General features: G+C 43.3%; 2 protein-coding genes across 2 annotated transcripts in view; one reads left to right on the top strand and one right to left on the bottom strand.

Moving 5' to 3' along the window:
• Positions 1 to 4: 4 nt before the first annotated feature.
• KIAA1217 (KIAA1217 ortholog) lies at positions 5 to 9075 on the top strand (the record flags this gene model as incomplete). The annotated part of the gene is made up of 5 exons (XM_009074024.1): positions 5 to 16; positions 2325 to 2444; positions 5593 to 7287; positions 7746 to 7868; positions 8581 to 9075. Coding segments are annotated over 5 exons (2445 nt in total), but the record flags the coding sequence as incomplete, so codon positions are not given.
• Positions 9076 to 16042: 6967 nt separating this feature from the next.
• The window catches only part of ARHGAP21 (Rho GTPase activating protein 21), a 64130-nt gene continuing 61729 nt past the window's right edge, over positions 16043 to 18443 (bottom strand). The window contains 1 exon segment of the mRNA XM_009074023.1: positions 16043 to 18001. Within this exon segment, the coding sequence (XP_009072271.1) occupies positions 16268 to 18001 (1734 nt within the window). The 3' untranslated portion in view covers positions 16043 to 16267.

Genomic DNA, 18443 nt, shown 5'->3' with positions numbered 1-18443 from the left:
TCTATCCAAACTCCAGGTCCCTTTCTGAAGAAGGAGAAATAGGCATGGTAGATCAACAGGGAATGGGTGTTTAAATGCTAGCTTTGGGGACTAGCAATACTCATTTTAAACCAATACCAAACACCAGGTAAATTTGAGAATGCTACAGGCTCATTAGTTTGATATCAGTAATAGGCAGAAAAATGGAAAATGAGGTATGGCATTCAGTCAGTGAAGAACTAAAGGACAGACATGAACAATTGTGCTAGTAAACACAATGTAGTGGAAAACATCTGTCAAAACAAACAACACTCTTTGATCACGTAACAGGTTTGACTGCTTAAACTGAATTGTATACCTATAAACATTTTTGTAAGATATTTGAGCAAACATCATACAACATTCTGATAAAAATCTGACATCTCAGAGAATACAAAAAACCCCCTATCATAGGGACTGTATGATGGCTTTGAAAGCACTGCTCTTGATGCAGGTTTTATAGTGTGAGGTGCCATAAGGATCAGCTACAGGCCCAGTGTCACTCACATACCCAGTGTATTTTCATCAAGAGCCTGGAAATACATTTGAAATCCTCACTGTAAATCATCTTAATTCAAACGAGTGAAGTATGAGAGCAGAGAGATGACAGTAACCACTCAATGGTCATAATACATTTGCTGAACTACAAAGTCCACATGAAGCACAAGAACAAGATATAGGCCAGACCAAAACTGCATGTCTTGGAATGAAATAGGAATTGCATCAACAAAATGACAGGAGCTCCCAGGTCTGTGCTTTTGCCACAAAATTGTGTCTGCTTTGGGTGTAGATGTGAGAATGAGGAGTGTTTGTGGTTGCCACAAAATTGTGTCTGCTTTGGGTGTAGATGTGTGAGTGGGGTGTGTTTTTAGCTCTGTGTACAGGCTCAGCAAGATCAGCACTGGGCTGCTGCCTCCATGGCTGTGTCTCCATGTGTCCCCTGTATAAAAAGGCTGTTAAATTCAGAAGATGAGTAAAATGTGAAGATTTTTAATCTAGCAGAAAAATACATAATAAGAATCAGCTGCTGTAGCACAGACTATTTGGAGACTGTTATAGATATTTCAGAGCAAACAGATTATCAAGAGGGAAATAGTGGCTTCTCTGTCACTTAAAGCCTGAAGGAGTTTAAGGATGCCTAACTCAAACCCAGATCATTGGTCTCACAAATGGGTAAGCTAGGGAAGAGTGCATATTCTGTGTTATGAGGAACAAGACTATTTTTTCTATTAGTTTCATGTCATCCTAGGTCATCTGATCTATAAACACATCCAAATAGGATGTAGTAGAAAATCAGAAGAAGCTACATCCTGATTTTTTTTGTACTGGATTTTTTTCATTGTTCTTACTTTTCTGATTGTGCATAAACATGCAATACATATGAGGAGTACATTATTTAAAGAACAGACCAGATTCTAATCTGTACTCAGGACTAATCATTTCATGAGTTGCCAGGAATTAAATTATTTCCCTAATATGTGGTGTAAAAATATAATCTTGCTGCACATCACAGTGTGCCTGACTCCTGTAAGCACTCCTCCCTGTTTCCTCTGGCTGGCAGAGGTGTCACAGCTGTTCATCATACTGAAGGCAGACCATGCCAGTAGAGTCCTACAGGGATGCTGGTGATGCACACTTAAAGCCAGTACTGTGCAGTGATAGTTTTGCTCCTCCAGATCTGGGAGCCAGTGGGACAGAAAAACTCAAAGAAACAGAAGGAGAATGAGCTAAAGGGCTACAAAGTCCATGCAGTGCCCTGGGGTATACACGTGGTGGGAGGCCAGTGGTCCACAGGCCCATGTGTTGGGAATGTCACCGTCTGGCATGTTGGCAAAGATTTGTGGCAAAGACACATTTCCAGTATTTAATTTAATTAAAGTTTTAATAAGAGTTTGTGTGGAGAGAAGTGGAGTTATGTTACTCTTGCATGATTATAAGCCACTAGGAAGTAGGTACTGTCACCAGCACAGAGGTTGTCATGGGATTCCTGCTTAAGTTTGGATAGGCCATAGCACTGCCATGTGCCTTCATCTCCCTATCTGTAAAATCAGAAATCAAGCTCATCCTCCTTACAGGGAGCACTGAGGTCAGCATGATGTTAAGAGTGCAGCCTTGGCAGACTGGAGGGGATGCCTTTGGTTCCCTTAGTCTGAGTGTCTAAAAGGTCTATTATCTCACAAACTTGTAGATAAAATTGTTGAGCTGTGACTGTTAAAAACAAATGCTCTCTTTATAGCTGGTCATCTCCAGACATTTCTGTGTAAAAGTTCTTGGTCTCCTGATAACTTGCAGTATTTATTTCCTAGGCTTTCCAGAAGTGCTCTTTTGTGGATGTAAACTCAAACAGTCATGCTGAACAGTCCAGAAATGATACACATGTTAAAGACATAAGGCCTGGGACTTTAATGCATCACAAGGAAAAGAAGGTAACAAGTGGCAATTGTAAAAATGCCACCCGGTCTTGGCATAACCTTCTTTCCTTCAAAACTAATCTTATATTTTGTGTCCTGTTCTCTTTAATCCCCACCCACCACTGCTCAGTGGTTTCCTTCCTTTTATCTCAGTAGTACTCAGAAATACTGACATAGAATGTTACATTAAACTACACTATGTGTCTCATCAGCAATTATGCTATGGCTTCATGAAGTTTTATGATTCTGTGAAATCAAAATTAAAAGATCCATCAGTTTCTACCAAAGAGATGCTCATACTCCATAGAACATCCTTGCTGTACTGTTCTGCCAGTGGATGGTGAAGCATCTTTCCTAAGCTTGATTCTCCTTGAGGGGAATTAATGGCTCCTCTCAGTCTCTTGAGCCAATTTAGAGAATTCGTGCTTTGTTTTGTTTTAATTGTTAGTCCCAGAAATAGTTATTGGATATTCAGAAATCCTATTCAGTTTATTGGATGACAGAGCCAAAATGGATGGGTGGAATTTGCCCTTATGCTGAAAGTTAATGCCCAAAATTCACTCTTTGGTCATGGGACTTAGAAATGGTGCCATGTGTGTGGGGCTGTAGCCAAGTTGGGATGCATGTCACAGCTGTGTCTGGACAGGAGTTGCCAATTTTGTTGATTGGTCTTAGTGGACAGCCAATGTGCAGGACAAGAAAAGAACAAATATTTCTGCCCTTTGGAGACTTCTTTACATTTACAAATAATGAGTTGTGTGGTTATGGTTAATGCTGGGTTTAGGGGGTTGTGCAGGCATGACAACTTGTCAACCCAATGCCAGTTTGCAATGAAGGTGGGTATGGTGATGAAGGAAACAGTTTTTCAGCACAGCATTTCAACTTTGTTTTGCATTTAGCGTGTGTATGCAAGTGCTGCCAGGTCAGGGCATTGTGCTCAAGGACTTGGCTTGGAGCTGCCCAAACAGCAATTCTGGTCTAAAGCTGTGCTCACGTGGCTGACTGAGGGTACAAGTCCATGGGTATGAAGGAAAACTGAAAAAAATGCTTTGCTGTGGTGTGTGATAGTGTTACAGAGAAAAAAGGTGTGAATTTATCCTCATTACTACTGGTATCAGAATGAGAAGATCATATTGTTACACGAAATCCTGTCCACTCAGGACACTGCACATCCTGTAACACAAACATTTCTTTGAAAGGTGCTGCCAAGTAATTGCCATAAACTGCTGTTTATTTGAATAACAAAGAGTCCAGGAAATTAAGGTTAATGAGATCTGGTTTTGCCACCTGAAATGACAGTGTGTTTATTGGCTTTAAATATGGAACATTACGGTCATGATAAAGTCATAGAGGAAATGAATTTTATTGTGGTTTTATTTTTTTAGTAGAGAGGACAAAGTTCCTAAAATTAGATATATTGTATAATGACACCACAGGATGTTGCATTGATGCTTGGAACAAGAAGTAGAACTTGCTAAAAAAGATACAGTCAGCACATCCACAGGCAATAAGTGCTGTTAAGTGACTTGGCCCAGTTTGGCCGGGGGGGCTGACATGGAATGGGACTGGAAGGCACTTACCACTTGGCAGGTTGGGTCCTGAGGGGATCACAAGCCCTGGTGTTTTGTTCTGATACCAGCTCTCAGCACACAGTGCCAACAGTGTCAGCCTGCCTGCTGGTGCCTCACTGCCTGTGCTGGTTGGCATGACAGCTCCTCCTTATTTAGAAATCCAAGGGATGTCAAGGTATACCATGGAGCAGCTGGTCAGCCTTGTTACTGCTGAACAAGCCTTTGTAGAGCTGAACTGTGGCTCTGGTCTATCACTGTCTTTCTGCTGTGTTTTGATTGTGTGTAAAGCTTTTCTGTGTAAAATCCTCAGACAGTATGTAAGAAAATATCACACAAGGCATAGAAACTATACCTGATGGATCTCAGTATGCATGGGGAGTGCATGCACTAGCCAACCTCTGGATTTTTGTACTGTCACTCATTCATCTCAGGTCAGCTCCTGACTCTTCTGCACATTGTGATGCTCATATAAGTGTAATCTGTCCTTTTGGTGTGTTAGGAGTCAGCTCCTAGTCTCAAGCAATGTCAGCAGTAACATTTTTGGTTAACTGCCTTCAGGCACTTGAGGCCAAATCAGTTTGTTTCTTGGTGTGCCATCTTTTGACTGTAGATTTCCCTCTTGCCCGTTCATAGGCATGGTGTCTCCTCAGGTCATTCCCTCATCCTGATAATTGCTGTTTATCCTAAGTTTTCACTAGCACTTAAACCAAGCCCCAGAGAAAAGCCTGATATTATAAACCAGCATCTTCAGGGGTCCTCACTTTAAAAGAAAAAAGTCCCCTTAAATTTGAATTGCTGGCAATATACTACTTTCAGTCTACTGGATTATCTCTCTGTGTGGTGTTTGGAGTTTCTGCTATAAGTGAATGTAGCTCAGTGTTTCATTCTGCACTTCCACAGACACTGCAGGGTTGTAATTTTGAAGGAACACTTCTAAGATGCAGCAAGGATTTAAAAGTGCTCAGGCTGTGCTGATATTAACTGTGATGGAACAGCGTTGCTCAGGTGTGAGCAACATTAGAAGCAGGAAAATGCAACCTGAAAATCAGTTTTTACCAGTATAAAACCTCCTTTCAAGGCGAGCCAGACTCTTGCTTGCATTTGGCTCTCCGGAGAGCGGCCCTGCTGTCAGCCCTGCCACATCAGGCTCCCTTTGATGTGTCCCAGCAGAACTTAATCAAATACTGTGAATCTTTTCAACTTCAGTCTTATTAAAAGAAAAAAAAAAGATTTTATTTTTTTTCCTTTAGCTGGGGAGGAGAACAGGTCAAGGTAGCACTGTATTGGAAATGAGATAATTAGCATGCTTTTGCATATTCTGGAGACCTTGTTAAAACAAGGTAACATCCCATCCCGACCACATGCATAGCACAGTGCAATGACATCGTGCACTGGTCTGCCAGAATTTGGAATTTTGCCCTGAAGAAAGGCAGGAATCAGATGACAACTTCAGACATGTCTCTGCAGCAGTAAATGGAGTGGTGAGTTCATGAGGTCTGAGCTTCCCCTGAGAATATGCTGATTAATTTTGGGGGAAAAAAAAAGTCCTGTAAAAGCCCTAAATAACTAAGTAATCCGACTTTCCCCCTTAGGTGTATGGGGCTACAACAGGATCTCCCACAGATAGTGACCATCCTAAAGAGAAGAGGGAAGGGAAAACTGAAGAAGAATTGGGTTCTGATTCATCCAGCACAGCTGACAGTAAAATTGGCTTTTCAATGAATGACAGTCCTACATTTAGCAAGGGTTTGTTTGTAGACAGTACAGACTATTCTAACAAAAACCTTCAGAATATGAGCACAAACCTGTCTGGTGTCAGTTTGCCAGAGGATGATAAACGAAGAGGGGCCCAAGATATTTTAGGATCCCATTTTCCAGCTGGTGAAAGTGGAAAACAAAAGCCAAGCTACAGACTCTCGAGGGATGCTCAGCAGTGCCTGTCACAGGGTGAAGCCTTGCAGAGCACGGGCAAACATACCCCCACCAGCAGCACTGCCCCTCTTGTGAGGCACACGCAGGAGGCTACAGGGCCTCAGCCTTCCTCACAGGGGCAAGAGGTTTCTGCAGCCAATTACAATCAGGTTGTGCTGAGACCCAAATTGTCCAGAAGTAACAGTGTGAACAGCATTGAAGAGATAGACTCTCCAGCCAGCTCTCCAAGTGAAGACAACCCACCCACGGAAAACATTGCCTTCATGATTACTAAAACAGCTGTCCAGGTCCTCTCGAGTGGGGAAGTTCACGACATAGTCAGCCGGAAAGGTGGAGATGTGCAAACAGTGAACATCGATGCAAGGAAGGATGTGGCCTCAGAGAAGGGTATCCCAGAAAACACAGACAGCGAAGAGCCAGTGGTGTGCCTGGACAAAAAACCTGTCATCATCATTTTTGATGAACCGATGGATATTAGGTCGGCGTATAAGAGGCTTTCTACGATTTTTGAGGAATGTGATGAGGAGTTGGAAAAAATGATGACAGATGAGAAGATAGAAGAGGAAGAGGAGGAGGAGGAAGAACATGAAGCACATGAAATCTCTGAGAACCAGAAGGAAGAGTCCCCAGTACTCAATGACAGAACAGCAGCCACAGAGCATTCAGCAGCTCACGGTCTGCAGGAGCCGTGCCTGGATAACCTTCAGCCCGACTCTGCAGACAGCAGAGCTCCTGCAGAAGAGGAAAGCACAAAGGCAAAGATTAACAAATTCCGTCAGATCTATGGGCTAAACACAGAAGCAAACTTGGACTCTGTTGACCAGTTTGGAAGCAGGCAGGATTCTAAGAAAAAATTTAAGTTTAAATTCCCTAAAAAGCAGCTGGCTGCTCTGACACAGGCAATAAGGACAGGAACCAAGACTGGGAAGAAGACCTTGCAGGTTGTGGTCTATGAAGAAGAGGAGGAAGATGGGACCCTGAAGCAGCACAAGGAAGCAAAGAGATTTGAAATCACTAGGCCTCAGCTTGAGGAGAGTGACAAAAGTGACAAAGGTCCACCTGGGAAGCAAGAGGGACCCTCTGGAGCTTCAGTGTCCCTGTCTAGGACTGATGAAATTCGACAGAGTACATACAGAACACTAGACAGCCTTGAGCAGACTATAAAGCAGCTGGAAAACACCATCAGTGAAATGAGTCCAAAACCTGTCCCTGAAAGCACATACACCTCTGAGGGAAGCACTGTCCCCTTCTCTGCCCAGATAGTACCAGAGAGCCCATCCCGAGAGCGTGTAGTGCTGGATGAGAGCCTTGCTGGCGTAGAGCCCCCTGCATCAATCCCAGCCACTTCACGTAAGGTATCTTAGTCTGAAAAATCAAACCTCCATCCGCTTTCTAAAAATCTGCAATAATCACCATTAAACACGAGGGTCTTGTGATTTGTTTGCTTCCTTTCAGGTGGCTTGTTTGGGCTCCCCACAAGGTGTCTAACAGCTAATAGACCATTGGTTTTTGGGGTTTTTTTAATCTTTGCTGCTGATTGGTGATGGGCAAATGCAGGGGAGCTGGGTCCAATAATCTGCTGTGTGAAATGACAAGCGTCACTGACATGAAATCCAGGCTGATCAGTAGCTGAGAAGTTTTCTCCATTTGATTCTGGAAATTAACACCTGCGGTGTGAAGCTCCTGAACTTTCCCTGCATGTAGTACTGTGGCTTTATTTTTTGGCGCATGGTGTGCAGTCCTCTCCTCGAGCACTCCGGTACTGATCACACCTTCTCCTTGTTTCCCCTCCCTGCCCCACTCCTTTCCACAGGGCTCCAGCAGCGCGTCCCAGACAAGCCGGATGCCAGTCCCCATGGCTTCAAAAACTAGACAAGGAAGTATGGAGAAATCAGGCAAACAGCACAAGCTGCAGGATCCACGCCAATACAGACAGGTAGTTTTACCCTAAACCAGTGTTTGGATGGACATTTCATGTTGTTTATTTATAAACTCCAGTAACTGACTGAGATTATACCAAATATCGGATGCCTGAGGTCTAACTGGACGTCCTGGATCCTGGGGGCATGACAGTTATCTACTGATCTTTTCACCATGCTTGTGCATGCATGTCTGCAATAAAACACCTGCTGCTTTTTTTTTCCTCCTTTGGGTTTGGTTTTTTGTTTGGTTGGGTTTTTTAACTGTGGTATTCAGCTGTAATTTTAAGATGTCAACTACCTGTTTACTTTCCATTTGGTGAATGTGGTGGTTCCTTAGGAGAACCAGGAATGCTTCTGTTCAGAGAGTGTTTACAGGAAGCCTCAGACACTAACCTGTTGGTGTATAGGTGGCAGTAGGTGCACATTAACTCTCCAGCTGGACATGTCTATTCACACGTTATAACCCACAGCATGGCCCACGTAGTGACTGGTCTGTAACCCATAGAACATGCCTTCTCACAACGCTCTGTTGGCTCTTTCTCTCTCTCTATGCACTCTTTGTTGGGCACTTTGGGTTTTCTACCAGGTCCAGTCCATGGCTGCAAGACTTAGCTCAGGCCTCGAACTGTTAATTCTGATTCTCTGTAGGGCTGTTCTCCCAGGTCCTGTTGGTTTATCATGTTACTGGCTTTCTGACAAACTGTCTCCTGCCATCTTTATTTGCAGGCTAATGGAAGTGCTAAGAAAGCTGGTGGGGACTATAAGGCTACTTCCCCTACCCTACCTGCTTCTAAGATCCCAGCCTTTTCTCCCACTTCTGGGAAAAGCAGCTCAGCACCTGCTTCTAGCGGTGACAGCTCTAACCCTCTTAATCCACCTACTAAAACCTCCATTCCTTCCTCCACCCTTCTCGGTCCTCAGACAGGTCGCATAACTTACTCTACCTCCCTCATCCCCTCTGTCTCTAACGGCTCCTCCAAGTTTCAGAGCCCCACTTACCCAGGGAAAGGTCACCATCTCTCCTTCTCACTACAGACTCAAAACGGCCGGCCACCCCCTCCTTCCTCCTCTACCTCCCCCCCTTCCTCTATCTCCCCCCCTTCCCTGAACCAAGGTATGAAGAGCATCAGGACAATCCACACACCTAGTTTCAACAGCTACAAGGCACAGAACGGGAATGCCAGCAAGTCCACCCCATCCACGGTCAAGGAGCCATCCTAAAGGCTAAGCACAGCACACCTGCCAGGTCACCAAGGCTTTCCTTCATTGTCCAAGAATCCACAGCCAATATTTTAACCAGGGAATATAACCGTTTTGCTGTATTGCTGGAGGCTTAATACTAATCATGTGCTAAATACTGAATTACTACACTAGATTAGAGTGAAGCTTTTTGGAAAACTGTTGCTGTTGCAATGATAAAAGAGCAATTTCTTCCTATAGGCAGCACCTCTTAGAAAAAAGTGTGAAGGTGTGTGTGTGAACTTGACTGCGTGTGCACAACGGTGTACTGAGCATGGGGAATTGTATGGTTAAAAAATTTACTAAGTTGTTTTGTATAAAGCTATTTTTCATTATGGGGTCTAGAAGTGAACAGAGATATACTAAAAGTGTGATTATATTCAACTGTAAAACTGAAACTAAAATATTTTTCTTTTATTTTGGTGTTATTTAGCTTTGTTACAGATTTCTATTTTTGTCAACAAATGTCATGGTTCCTTTCGAGATCTTTTTGCCAAAACATTTTGATACTATTGTAATGTACATTTGAAAGTAGTATGCTGGACAGTAACCTCTACACAAGAAACAGCACAAGACTGGTCTTACATGTGTATGAGGCAATTCAACCTATTGCACTGCCATTCAAATTATATTTAAGAATTTGCCAGCCAAGGAAAAAAATAAATTGTTTTACACATATAGGTAGTTGCTGATTACTTTTTTTCTTAGCTAACTCCACCCTTTTTCCTTCAGTTTTATTTTACTGAGACCTGGTAGCCCATTAATGTATTGCATTGTGGATTTTAAAATGTACACTTCAGTACTGTTCTGTATACCGGCAAACTTTTGTACATATCTATAAATATCTATAAATAAATAAATACTGTATGTGGCTGGGCACATAGAGTAGTTTTACCACACCAAAGTTAATTTTTATGCATGCTTAAAAATATATATGGGGAAAGGTTGAAAGAGATGGATATCAGCTAAATAGAAGAGCGAGAAGCTTGCACAGCTCATGGTTTTGTAAATAAATTTATTTGTATAACACCATAATGTAATATACAGAACTATGATAAGCAAAGATCTTTACAAAAATAAAGGGCTGCATGCTTATGGATTTGTATTTTTGTCACTAGTAACTTTGTGGCAGGTCTCATAGCTGTTTGCTTGAGAGCATTAAACCAGCAGTAGAAAAACTGATTTTATTTTCCCAAGATTAAAGCCATACATAATTATTAATTTTAAAATGGGGTCTTTCAAATTTATGTGGACAAAAGCTAATTGCTGGAACTCCAAGTTAGAAAACTAGCAAGGAAAGAAAAACTTTTGACTGATGTATGAATGTATGTATGAATACCACCTTTAGGTACTTTTTGGTTTATTCCTTCTTGTGAAAAGGGAAGTTTCTTACAAGTGCCATTTCAAGGCTGTGCCTTCAGATGTTGCATCCCATGCAGCTGAGTAACTAGAGAATGTAAATGTGATCTCATACCTCACAAACACAACACACAGGCTAGTCCCAGCCAGCTCATGCCCAGTACCATCCCCTGCACTGGCACACCAGCAAAGCCCCAGGCACATGCAGAACACAGGAGCTTCAGTGTCAGGCTGAGCCAAGCCCAGGACAAGCTGGGTAGCTCCAAAGCTGAAGTGTAAGGTGCAGTTCAGAGTGCCCACACTGAACCACCAGAGTGAAGCCAGTTCTCTCCCAGCCAGTATGGAACAGCAGTGACTGGTGGCTGCAAAGCCTGGTCTGTTTCCTACTTTCTCATGCACTGAGTACATGACTTCTTTGCTCAAATGCCATAGCTTGTTACCAGGTCTCCCCCCAAAACACACACAGAGCACCAGCAGGTTGGGTACCACACTCCTACACAGCCAAAATGTAAGCTCAAGCTAAATGATGAACAGAGCAGGTTTGGTTCTTCTAGTATTAGTCCAGTGTTCCCCAGGGATCAGACACTCAGTAAAAAACAGTAACTTGCTATTACCTGATGCTCTGTAAGTGCATGGGAGCTGTCTCCCATGAGCCATCACAGAGGCAGGGGAGAGTCCCCAGTGGCTCTGGAACTGCTCCCACAGCTGCTTCTCACAGCCCCTTCAGGTGAGGGACTACAGCTGCACATTCTCCCATATCTGGCTGAATTTAGACACAGATTGTAGTTGTATGAATAACCAACCACCCTGCACAGTCCCTGGAGTGCACTGGGCAGTAAGGCAGTGCCATACTCACAGGTAATTATTGCTTGTGGTGGTGAATGTGGAAATTGCCATCAGGGAGTAAACAACACCTGCCTGTGGCCTTAGCTGCACCATGACCTGCACATTTGCCACTTTCTGTGCACCTGCTCAGTGCTGGGGTGCAGCATCCTGCCAGGAAACCAGCAAGAGGCTCAGCCAGCACAGACAGTGCTGCTGGGACCAGCAGGAGTCATAGAATGATCAAGGTTGAAAGAGACCTTTAAGATTATCAAGTGCAACTGGCCACCTAACACACTACTACTGTAACCCCCAAAGCACTAAACCGTATCACCTAGATCCAGACACCTCTTAAACATCTCCACGTGGTGTTTTTTCCCTCCCCATCCTGCTTATACAGCAACAAAGGTGCCAGGCTTTCACAAACACAGGCAGGGAAGGATTGTGCACAGGCTGTATCTCAGCACCAGGAATCCTTCTGAACACTGGGCAGAGTACTGAGAAAAATCATCATGTCTGTAAATAAATTCCTTGAGCACAGAAGAAATCAGCAGAGGCCACCAATGAAAATGCATTGTTTCTCACTGCAAACCAGTTATGAAGAGCAGCTCTGGTAGAGGTGGCTGCAGCTGGAGTTTGGGACAAGAGCCATGGGGCAGGTACCACTCCAGCAGGGGCTCTGCACTGGCAGAGCAGCCCCAGCCCCACTGCTCTGAAAAAACAGTAGTGAAGCAGCTCACCACTCCCTTTCAAGGCTGAAGGAGCTAGAAAGAGAGCAGGACCTTCTGCTGTCTCTTGCAGTTGGAGCCAGCCCAGGACTTCATAGCAGAGCAAGCACCAGCAGATTCCTTCTATGGGGGGGACACGAAAATGAAGTGACACAGCACTCAGCCCCTGCACTGGGCAGGACATGGAGGTGGGAAGGCAGAGCAGAAGAGGATGCATCCAGCAGAAAAAAATGAGGGATGCACAGGACCTTTCTGCCTAGGAGTGTAGAGTCAAAATGAATCTGATCCCCACTAAGAGGCAGCTCTTCCTGCATGCTTGAAAACTCAGGGTTTGGATAGCAGATGGTTAAGGCAGATTTTTACAGTCTCATGACCACAGGTACGTGCATCACTTCATGATGGCAGGTCTGTTTTAAGCCATTTTCCCTCCCTGCCACACATCCCACACCTTTCTGTAGGCTGGCACAATTGATTGCTACCTAAATGAAACCAGTGTTAAGGACCTGGCCTTGAAAACAAGATCACAGCCTTTTGTAGCAGATGAGGCTACATTTTAAAACCCTTTCACCCTGCCTAGACCAAGTGCAGAGGTTCTCCACAGATGCTGCAGACAGGAACCTGAGACCCTCATGTGCAGCTCAGCAAAGGAATTTCTTTCAGCTCTGCAGCAGCACAAAAGAAGTTAAGAAACTGTCTGAACTGTGGTTGTATCTTAATTCCACATTATCAGTGCTGTTAGCAATACTAATGGGTTAATAGGCCCTTTAAAGTCTTAAAAAGCAGTCCTATAGCACCTTCCAGCTACCAGACGCCAGAAAAGGCAATTCAGACTAAACTTACCAGTCCCCACTGAGGCAGGAACTACTGTTTGAATCTGTAAAAAAAAACTTTTTTTTTTTTTTTCATTTGTAAAACCCACTAATCTTTAAGAAACACTATTGCCACCCACACAGTTCATACTTTCATTATTTCCCCTTCAGATCTCAGCTTAGGCCTATCCCTAACAACTTGCAGCTACAAGTAGTCCTCAGACCAGAAGTACTTTCCAAGCCAGTTTGAATCCTTCCAATAATGACAAATAAGGATACAAAAAAAATGGGCACAAATGGCAATACTAAGAAAACCTGCTTAAACATAAAAATGCCTCTTTTTACTGTAAGCAAACACTGGCACAGGTAGCACAGGGAGGTTGTGGAGTCTTCATCCTTGACAATGGTCATAACCCAACTGTAGCCCCAGCCCAGAACAACCTGCCCTAGCTGCACCTGACTGAACTGGGGGTGGACTAGGCAATTCTCAGAAGTCCCTGTCAACCTCACCTGCTCTGCAACCCTGTGGAGCTGTCCATCCCACTGAATCCAGCTTCCAGAGGAAATACTGGCACTAACACTATCTACCTCAGGACAGTTTTTTGCATGCATGCACTTGCCTTCTTAAGTCAATCAGACTGTGACCCTTTCTCTTCCATAGGAAGGAGGGGGCAGGGAGGGAAACAAAGGGAAAATGAATAACACCAAGGCAATAAAAAAGCACTACAGATAAGGGGCTGAGGTAGTTGCTGTTAAGATCAGGGCACAGCAATGACTCCCAAAAACATCTGCCATCTCAGCTGCCACACTGGCTGAAATTTAAGGTGGCCCCAAATCCTGGCAGCCTACGAAAGAGCAGAAAAGGCATCAGTGTTTTTCCAGCCTCAGATACACAGTCACACACTACTTTCTGCAGGTGGAGCTCAGTAACCTCCTCTCCCTGACACACCTGACAGATTGCTCCCTGCACCTCCCCTTCAAGCCAAGGCCTTCACCAGAGCTTCCCTGCCTCCCACTGACTGCCACGTTACCTCCTCCAGGACCAGATGCACACGTTTTTTGTGGCCCAAATGGCTTTAATCACATCTCACATCCTCATGGATATCCCTGACTGATGTCCAAGCTCCATCTGCAACTGCCCTGCACCTTCCACCACTGCCACTGCAGCAGCAGCTATAGTACCATGAAGGCTGATGAGGCCTTGAACTTGTAGCTGCAGCATTGGCAGCCAATGCAACTCCTGTTTTGTGTGTTTGCTTTGGGTTTAAGGTCCTGATTTTTCAGAAGATCTTGTGCTCTTTTTTCAGTCAATACAATAAAAGTTCCATGTTCTCAAGCAGACAAGTTGGCAGTCATGCACCTAGTAAAATTATTAAGTTATCTATAAACACACAAAAAAATGAGAACCGACCTGATCCATCAAAGTGGCTGTCAAATCAGAGTAAGATGCAGACCCTCAGGACCCCAGTGTACCTCTATAAGTGCACTGCTTCACTGAGAAGCCTCCTGTGATGTACCATGGATGCTCAACACACAGTCTGACAAGCTTCTGAAACCAATGATGGGACAAAATACACCTCCAGTGAAAGACAACAGGTACTTGCTGATGAATAGCATTACGGAGGCATCACAGCACTGTATTTTGAAATCCCTTGTTTAAATACACTTTACTATTAGGACTGCAATGAAAATCATCATCAATTACTCTGTACTTCACAAAACACACCTGTTCTTCCTCACACTGCACACAGGATCCCTCTTAATGCACCCACTTCGTGTTCGCCCTGGGAGGCAAAGACATTTCAGACTGCAAGATCACAAGAATACAGCCAATTCTTATGGGAACTGGTACTAGATGCACCCAATTACACAGGGAGAACTTTCCCAGAGCTCAACCGTCGTATCCAATGCTTTTATTCACAGCCAATTTTTCTGATGATTTCTCGCAAGGATCAAAACCACAGCAGATCAAAGCATGGGCCTGTTACAGTCACCATGGAAAGAAACGGGGTCAGCTTAAAAACATGTCAGCCTACACATCCTAGTACCACAATTCCTTCTCTTTGCAGTAACCAGACACATCAATACAGGTTTCATCCTCTGCCAAGCCAAGCAACAGTGTAAGACACAGGGAAACCCGAAGTGATGAACAGCTGCTTTGTTTTCAAGTAGGTGTGCAAGAACATAGAAGAGAAAAAATGTAACTGACAGAGACTTCACACACAGAAGAGTTTATAAGGTAGAAACTCATCTTTGTAGATAAAATTATAAAACATCCAATACCCCAACTACAGTATTGTTCTGGTTGGCAGATACTGACCTTCACTCTTAGGGACAATTAGGGACATGTTTTTTTCAGTGCTACAAAACCATCGTATTAAACATAAACCACCTTGTTACACACCTTAGAATCAAATTATGCATCAAGATGAAAATATTTAACCCACTGAATCTCTCTCACATGCTAACCATCATGGTGCTGTCCCACAAACCAGAGAGAAAAGTGTCCTTCACCCAGGAGCAACTGCAGGTTTTGTGATCCCGAGAGCAGCTCCCAACTGCAACGCGACCTTTCAAAACTGTTCACCAGAAAGAATTCCAACCACGCAGAGTGTCACCAAAACAATTTTATTTCCAGTGTTTAAGTGGGTATGCACACAGGCATGATACAGGTTTGGATTCATTAGGTCTTCATGCAGAATTATATTCTCGATAAAAGAAACCAGTTTCATCCACTATCTACACGCCTATGTTACAACATTTATATCAAATCTGGTATCTGAAGAAAAGATACACATGTAATATATACATTTAAGTTACTTATTTTACAGAAAGATTAAAAATTCAAGTCACATAAAACTGAAAATCTGTATTAAAATTGGAAATATAAAACTCCAATATTTACTGGAATGCCTAAGGAATGGAAGCTCTGTAGCCACCTGTGTTAACATTTGTAAAATGTAATGAAACTCAGTAACAGTAAAATGCATTCATTTGTTTGTAATAAGTTTCTCTAATTTAACAATATGGCACCCTAACAAACCAAATGAATTTATGATGAGGCACTTGTTAGTGACTAAACCAAAAGAACAATTTTTCTGCATACTAATGCCAGGCCAACTCTCAGTCAGAAAACCATGTATACACTACACAGCATGTTGCATCAGATGCTTTGTTCAACATTTGTATGCAGCCATCAAATATACTTTTTCTTAAAATATATATATATATACTTTAACTTTAGTGTTCTTCTGGCTGTGGTAATGCACTGTGAAGACGTTCCACAGAGCATATTGATGAAACCAGCCCAAATGAAGGCTGCAGAACAACAACAGTACAGGAAAAAAAAAATATATATATGTACACACACACGCACACACACGCGCACACACACAGAGTTACTGGGAAGTGTAACAGTAAGTTAATGAATTGCTGCAGTGGACATACCTCCCCATTTCAAAGATACTGGTAGAACCGAGATCTAACCACTTGGGTCCCAGACAGTTTATGAGGATGGGCATCAACTGCTGGGCTGAAGTTGGTTTTGTTCATATTCTGATAATTCTCACCATTTACCTGGTCTGGTGGCTGAAATGGTCCCGCAGGTGGTGTTCTATTACTTACAGTCAAGCTGCTGGAAGAGCTGCCTTCATCTGCCTGCGTGTCTGCAGATGATGGCAGATCTCCCTTTGATACATCTGCTAAGCTAGTGTTCTCAAGTCTGGGCTTTCCAGTTTCACCCGTATTAAGGTCAGTTGTGCTAGTGCGTAAACGTTCGCGTGCGAGCCAGTCCGAGATGGAGAGGTCCTGTGCTGGGCATTTTGGCTTCAACCGAGTCACAGCTGAAAGCTCAGATTCTCTCTCTCTACTCTGACTTGGCTCTTGAGCTTTCCAAGCATTCAGGACACTTATTTCAGCAAAATCCCTCTGTCCTCCAAGCGTATGCCTTCGCCTGATATTTTTTCTCTTCGCAGTCTCTGCAGGGTTAGCTTTTTGATTCCCAACTCCAAACATGTCATCTGCAGACGATTTGAGTCGCAGCTTTAGCCTATCTGTAATTTTAAGTCTCCAGGTTGGTTCTTGTTTGTCAGCCTCACTTCTGGCCGACGTAGCTAAACTGCTTGTTGATCTTCCTTTTTTCATGATGTCAAACATTTTGGTCACAGTAGGCAAATCCTTATCACTCTTGGCATCCCCTGAACCCTCGCTGTCCGTTTTGTGCCGTGCAGACTTTCTCCTGGAGAGTGTGTCGCATTCGATAAGTTTGTGTGAGCTAAAAAGTCTGCGACTCTCTAACTTTGGTGTGGAACTTCCCTCGGTACAACTTACTTCGCTTTCTTCAGAGTTCCTCCTACTGTTCTTTACCACTTCTGAAACTTTTCCCTTGGACAGCCTTTCAGCAGCAGCACTGGTGGCAAAGACAGGGAAGTCACTTTCACTGTCCGTCTCCATGGGACGCCCTTCGCTGATCAATTCACTCCTTTCATCATCGGCATCTTCTCCCTTGCTTTCTGTCACTGACTGCACCTCGGGGCTCAGCATACTGGCATCTAAACCAGTCAGATACATAGTGGAGGAAGTAGTTGAATAATCTGAGGTGATGGAGCTGACATCAGCTGCTAAAAACTCACTGTGTTTACTTTCAGGGCTGGCTACTTTTTTGCATGAGTATCTGTGCTGGGAAGCCTGGGAGGAAGTGCTTAGCATAGTGCCCGAGTCAGACACTGTCTCCTCAACCTGGGAAGAAGATTGTGAAATAGGCATTTTTGGGTTATTCTTCTGCATGGTTTGCAGACAGTTGAGATTTGATGATTTTGTACATTTTTCATGGTAAGGCAGTGAAGGTTCCTCTGACAATGTACTTTCTTTCTTTAATGACTTCTTTTCATCCTTTGCAACATTCACATCTTTTTTACTGCTGTTCTCTTTTTCCTTCAGGACAAACATCCTCTGTTTTCTCCCTATCTCTCTCTCTCTTTCATATTCCCCTTTCGCTGTGTCCTCTTTTGTTGTGTCACCACGAGACTGTTCTGCAAGCTCCTTCTTGAAAAACACATTATCCAGCTCATCCTCTGAGCTACTTGGTTGTGGTTTCTCTTTTGTTTTTTTCCGCTTGCGACTAGCTGCTGCAAAAATGGAGGACACAAGCAGTTCCTTGCTATACTGATCCTTTCCAGAACCCCAAGAACCCTGTTAGAAAAAATAGAAACTATAATAAATATATAACAATAATTAAATTGATATAAAATATAATTAAAAACCACATAGGAACATTTGTCAGCCTGGGACTGTTTAAAAACACATCCTGAGATTCACAGTACAAAGTCTTTATTCAGGAAACATTTCTATGCTCTTTCTGTAGTCTAAATGACATTGTGTCCAGGAATTCTGTTTTTATCCTGAGAATTCCACTTTTTATCTGAATCCCTTCAACTTAACAAAGACCAGTTTGTGTTTACAGCTATTTAGTTTTTGACTGACTAATAAAGCAGGCTCCATTACAGTAAGAAAACCTTTTCAAGTCTGATTTGCAACAGAAACTGCTCCACAGATGAAGTCCCAAGAGTGTTTCAATCCCTCCTTTCAAGGTCTTACCTATACAAGAAAGCTAATTTCTCAAACTATTTTTCAG

Source organism: Acanthisitta chloris, unplaced genomic scaffold (assembly GCF_000695815.1).
Source record: "Acanthisitta chloris isolate BGI_N310 unplaced genomic scaffold, ASM69581v1 scaffold17494, whole genome shotgun sequence".
NCBI lineage: Eukaryota > Metazoa > Chordata > Aves > Passeriformes > Acanthisittidae > Acanthisitta > Acanthisitta chloris.
The sequence above is the reverse complement of the archived record's forward strand: the minus strand, read 5'-3'. Positions and strand labels throughout refer to the sequence as shown.